The sequence below is a fragment of the Phyllopteryx taeniolatus genome, chromosome 10 (assembly GCF_024500385.1).
Source record: "Phyllopteryx taeniolatus isolate TA_2022b chromosome 10, UOR_Ptae_1.2, whole genome shotgun sequence".
Lineage (NCBI taxonomy): Eukaryota > Metazoa > Chordata > Actinopteri > Syngnathiformes > Syngnathidae > Phyllopteryx > Phyllopteryx taeniolatus.
Window position 1 is genome coordinate 6,234,832 of NC_084511.1, and position 6,000 is coordinate 6,240,831.

General features: G+C 40.0%; 1 protein-coding gene across 9 annotated transcripts in view; it reads left to right on the top strand.

The window, feature by feature from the left end:
• The window catches only part of stx3b (syntaxin 3b), a 36,597-nt gene extending 30,921 nt beyond the window's left edge, over positions 1-5,676 (top strand). For 4 of the 9 annotated variants that reach the window (XM_061787106.1, XM_061787108.1, XM_061787103.1 and 1 more), the window contains 2 exons: positions 3,189-3,308; positions 3,590-5,676. In XM_061787106.1, the coding sequence (XP_061643090.1) occupies positions 3,189-3,278 (90 nt within the window). In that variant the 3' untranslated portion in view covers positions 3,279-3,308; positions 3,590-5,676. The remainder of the gene's footprint in view (positions 1-3,188; positions 3,309-3,589) is intronic. The other 5 variants (XM_061787110.1, XM_061787104.1, XM_061787105.1 and 2 more) reach the window with 3 other exon arrangements.
• The last annotated feature ends 324 nt before the right edge of the window (positions 5,677-6,000 follow it).

Here is a 6,000-nt window from a genome sequence, read left to right on the forward strand (position 1 = left end):
CTGGAAAGGGGTACAAAAGACATGTCTAAAGCTTTAGGATTCCGACGAACCATAGGGAGAGCCATTATCCTCACATGGAGAAAACATGGAACAGTGGTGAACCTTCGCAGGAGTGGCCGGCCAAAAAGATTAGCCCAAGAGAACAGCAATGACTCAAAGGAACTCAGGGACAACGTATAAAGAACTGGAGGCCTCCCTTACCGAAGTTAATGTCAGTGTTCATGACACAACAATAAGGAAGAAACTGGGAAAAAATGGCATCCATGTCAGAGTTCCAAGGCGAAAACCACTGCTGACCAAAAAGAACATAAAGGCTCGTCTTACCTTTTGCAAAAAAAAAAAAAAAAAAAAAATCTGAATGATTCCTAAGACCTTTGGGAGAATATTATATGGACTGATGAGATGAAAGTTGAGCTTTTTGGAAGGTGTGTGTCCATTACATCTGGTGTAAATGTAGCACAGCATTTCAGAAAAAAAACATCATACCAACAGTTAAACATGGTGGTTGTAGTGTGATGGTGTTGGGCTGCTTAGCTCCTTCAGGACCTGGACAACTTGCTGTGATTGATGGAACCATGAATACTGCTCTTTTAACAGAAAATCCTGAAGTAGAATGTTCAGTCATCAGTTTGTGACCTCAAGGTAAAGCGCACTTGGGTTCTGCAGCAGGATAACGATCCAAAACACACAAGCAAGTCAACTTCTGAATGGCTTGAACAAACAAAATGAAGGTTTTTGAGTGCCCTTGTCAAAGTCCAGACTTGAATCTGATTGAAATGGAGTGGCATGTCCTTAAATACGCCGTTCATGCTCGAAAACTCTCCATTTTTGCTGAGTTCAAACAATTCTGCAAAGAAGAATGGGCCAAAATATCTCTACAGAGATGTGAAAGACTCATTGCCAGTTATAGAAAACGCTTGATTTCAGTTGTTGCTGCTGAGGGATGGCCCAACCAGTTATTAGGTTCAGACGGCCATTACTTTTTCACACAGGGCCAGGTAACTTTTTTTCCCCTTAATAAATAAAATCCCCATTTTAAAACAGCATTTTAAGTTCGCTTGGGATATATTTGTCTGATATTTACATTTGTTTGGTGATCTCAAACATTAAAGTGGGGAAACTATGTGAAAATATAAGAATTTGAGAAGGGGACCAATAGTTTTTCACTGCACTGTATATCATAAAGTCTGCCTTTTCAGTCAAAGAGGTATTCATTTGTTGTTGTGGTATATAACTCCACTCCAAGCTGTTACCAATATTTTTTTAGCTATAGTTGAGATGACCAAAAATATTAGTGGGCGGCATGACCAAAACAAAATGCCACCAAACTTGGACACATGTCTAGGAACCCATTCCATTTTCCCAATTTTGTAACTTCCAAAGTTTATTTGCATAGGTTTCCCTCATGGTGATAGATTATTATTTATATGTAATATTGAGTAGTGCTACAGTATTAAATACATGCAGTTAATGAAAGTGTCACCATATATCCGTTTATAATAGTTTCCTTCACAAACATCCTGTCGGTACAAGAAAAAAGCATAGAAGCCAAATTCTTCTTGAAGCATGCTTTTGGGATATCAGTACCCTTCCCCGGACTCACTGTAATCCTACCTTTTCCTCTTTGATCCCACCACCCCAGCCACTGCAGAACTAGACCACACTTATCTACAACACACACACACTATTTTCTACACTTGTATTTCTCTGTGAGCTTGTGTGTTTAAAGAGTTTGTATTGACCTGTGAAGGTAAGTCAACTTCGGTTAAAACAATTGATTGATTGCTTTAGTCAACATTAGCCATGTTTATTCTAACACATTAATGTAGATTTTGGCCGAAAATGAAATGTATTTGATGTTGATAACATACTCGGATGGGAGTTTTGAAATGGACTGTGTAGTTCTGTGGGAAGAAAGAGCAACAAAATCTCAAAGTTCATCTTGTGGAATTGACCCACTTTCTTTTGTTGACTTCAATTTATGATTACACTCACTCTTATTGGTGGTTTGAGTTTATGACTGTATTTTTTTCAATACCGTATTTCCTCATAGGGTTGCCAGGGTTGTCTATTTACTCAGCTGCAGAGTACATCAAGTTTGGGATCAGATGTTTATTGAAGCTACAATAGTATATAATTACTTAGATATTTTTGTTGTCTGTTTTTTCCAACTGATCCTGGACAATTTTGCACCGCTGAACTTTCTCCCATCTCCCGACTGCATCTCTGGAGCTCAGCCACAGTGATCTTTAGGTTCTTCTTTACCTCTCTCACCAAGACTCTTGTCCTCAGATTGCTCGGTTTGGCTGGACAGCCAGCTCTAGGAAGTGTTCTGGTCTTCCCAAACGTCTTCCATTTTAGGATTATGCAGGCCACTGTGCTCTTAGGAACCTTAGGTGCAGCAGAACTTTTTTTTTTGTAACCTTGGCCAGATCTGTGCCTTGCCACAATTCTGTCCCTGATTTCTTCAGGCAGTTCCTTTGACCTCATGATTCTCATTTGCTCTGACATGCACTGTGAGCTGTAAGGTCGTATATAGACAGGTGTGTGGCTTTCCTAATTAAGTCCAATCAGTATAATCAAACACAGGTGGACTTCAATGAAGGTGTAGAACCACCTCAAGGATGATCAGAACAAATGGACAGCATCCCAGTTAAATGAGTCAGTGTCACAGCAAAGGGTCTGAATACTTATGGCTGTGTGATATTTCAGTTTTTTTTTTTTTAATAAATGTGCAAAAAATTCAACAATTAAATTTTTTCCCCTCAATATGGGGTGCTGTGTGTCCATTAATGAGGAAAAATAAATTAACTTATGATTTTAGCAAATGGCTGCAATATAACTAATTTCAGGGGGACTGAATACTTTCCATACCCACTGTATGTACAACCCCAATTCCAATGAAGTTGGGGCGTTGTGTTAAACATAAATAAAAACAGAATACAATGATTTGCAAATCATGTTCAGCCTATATTTAATTTAATTTCCCGGTGGCACCTCCAAAAAGGAGTTATGTATTTGTTTGATTACCGCCAATTGAGGCACGCCGTCTATTAGAATGGAGGCTACTGTTTGAGGAAATACGGTATGTCAAATGTACCATCACCAAAAAACATTACAGTAGTTACATACACAAATAACAGTCATGCTGGATGGCGAAAAGGTGTCTTAACTGTACTTCCCAACAGAGATTGGCGCATGTAGTGGTGATTGTTCTGATCTTGCTGGTCATGCTAGCTCTCATAATCGGGTTGTCAGTGGGCCTGACGTACAGCTGACGAGAAGTTTGAGTAATACGGTTGCTAAGGGTGAGTAACTCTGGAGCAAATAACCTCTCACAAAAGGGTGGGGGGGGGGGGGGGGTGGCTTTTCATGGGTTTGATCTCCCACTAAGGCTTTGTGTGTCGAGAACTTACTGTATGTGTTTTGGGTGTGACTGCTGTGGGTGGGTGTTTTCTCTCACTTAGTGGAGCAAACAAACAAAGTGGCGACGTGTGTTTCCCCTCCAGTGCAAGTCGATTTTTATGTATTTATTATTATTATTATTTTTTTTTTACCTCGCGCAAATGTGTGTTCTCCCTCTTTGTAGAAGACGATCATTATTGGTGTCATCTGTGCAGTGCTTGTTATCATCCTTCTCGCCATCATCCTCTCACAGACTCTATAGCAGGACCACAGTCATCATGATCATCTTCATTCCATCCGTCACCCATGTGCAAACCAAAGAAAAGACTTAATAGCGCTCTGTACCGCATGTACATCTCATTCAATATCGGGTTGAACATCTGGAGGAACGAGAAAGTCGAGGAGGCGTGTGATCGAGAGCAATTTTGACCTTAATTCTCTGAATGTAAAGACGGTTTGTTCTGCCTCAAATAATGACCCAAGACTGAACCTGACATGAGGCAGAAAATCGGTGAAGGGCCACAATGTAGTGCCACTCCAGTGTCACACATTTCACCATTCAGGTGTTGGAAAATGGCTTTAAATGCCCAACAGGTTAAGGATCTGACCTTCTGCTCGAAGCACATCACCCCCACCCCCTTTTATTATGACTGCTTTTCTTTTGAGCCTTTGACACATTTCACAATGTACTGGGAATTTCAAGGTTCTTGGGAGTTTAAGCACTTTCATGTTGTTGCTATAATTTAGCTCTGTTGTAAATGTTACTTTATTATGAATAGTCAGGTTATACTTTTGTTTGTTGCCAACCTCGAGCCCTAAGTATGCCTCCGTTCTTTCATTGGAAAATGCACATAGAAAGTCCTGCGCTCATCATTGCAGATAAGCAAACCAGCATTATGTTTAAAACAAAAAAAAACTTTTTAATCAAAGATTTTATTGCGAAGGGCTATAAAAGGCCGCAGGTAGTACCACCAGTGACCACTGTACCCAAAATGTGTGTAAATTTGTACTTGTTGCTAATAAAGTTTCACCAACTCAATGGATACCATTCAAAGCGGTTGTCTGGCTGGCGGCTTCTTATATGTAGTGCATGATTATGGGCAAATAATTGCTAAATAAATAAAACACAGCATCAAATATTCCTACCATCCGACTTGATCTAAAAGCCACTACATATTGTTTACATACATATGGTTAATATTTTGTTAATGCCATACGTAACAGTAAAGTTACTGTGGGGCAACACATCAAAGATATAATGAAGTGTTATTGTAATGCAAATTAAAGTTGTTTTCTATGTATGTCTGTTTGAGCTGGTGCTTTCTTGTAATCCCCGTCTTATCTGGGTCCTTGATTGCCATACGAATCTTGTTTTAAAAGCATTGGAAATGTGAAGGAAGAGGTAAGTTCTTTTCCCCCTTACTGTGGTCATTCTTTTTCCAGACACAGACACGCACACCTCTTTCCCTCGGTTCTCCTCATCCCCACTCAGTGTGCCCCATGCATTGTGTCTTGACAAGGCGTGAATATTTAAATGTCCGTGTCTACAGAAAAAGATGATGATAACTTTGTGCTGCGCCATCATTGGAATCGTGGTGTTCTCCTATCTCTACAGCTTCTTCTCATAAAAGGTATCCTCCATCAACATTCAACATGATTAATTAAAAATAGTTTTTTTTTCTAAAATATACAAATGTTTTTGTCTTTGTGTGGTGTTTGCTTCAAAGAGGATTTCTCCAACTAAAACAAAGTTTCATCACCCTGATTGAATTGAGTGAATCCAAAAATTTAAAATGTATCCCTGCCTGGTTCTGTACTCCCCCCCCCCCCCCCCCCCCCCCCCCTTTATATATTGTTTGAGTTTTCATTGTTTTATTGCTGTGTGAATCAGAAAGGTGTGATCTTTTTGCCAAATTGGTTTCTGGCATACCGCACCACCCCCTGGTGGTAATTTAAAGCAACTCATCTTTTAAAAGCGTTAAACTGTCTGAAGTATTTGCTAAGCGTTCCAAAATTTGTGTCTGACATTAACATTGTCCTGTGTAGGATTTAAAAATCGGATTACGAGCGTTCAGATGACTATTCGGGTAGAAGTATGATTTTAAGAATTGTTTATTGTCACAAATATGATTTGTGCGTGCTTGCGTGTGTTCTGAAAATGCGTGTCGTCAGGTTTTTTTTTTGTTTTTGTTTTGGTCTTGTGACGAACTCCCTGGCCGCCTGCCAACCCAGAAAAGCGTGTTACGTAATAAACGATAGCTGTGCGTTGTACCACTGGTGTACGTGTCGTTTCTTCGGTGAACACTCACTGGACTCCCTTTTCCACCATTTTTCCACCTCATTCGAGAGTGGCTGTCATTTTATCCTTCATCTTCCGACATGCAAGAACCGAACAAACCTGGTCCGTCATGGAGGGGCGGGGTTTAGTGAACGGTGCGCTCGATTTGCTCATCCGTGCAACTTTCAAGGCGGAGGAGAAACACACTGTTCCTAATTCCTAATTTTAACACCGAGCAGGTGTCAAAATTATTTTCGTCGTTATGACTGAAAACCATACGAGTGTATTAATCACTTCAACGTGTTACAAATTCACAG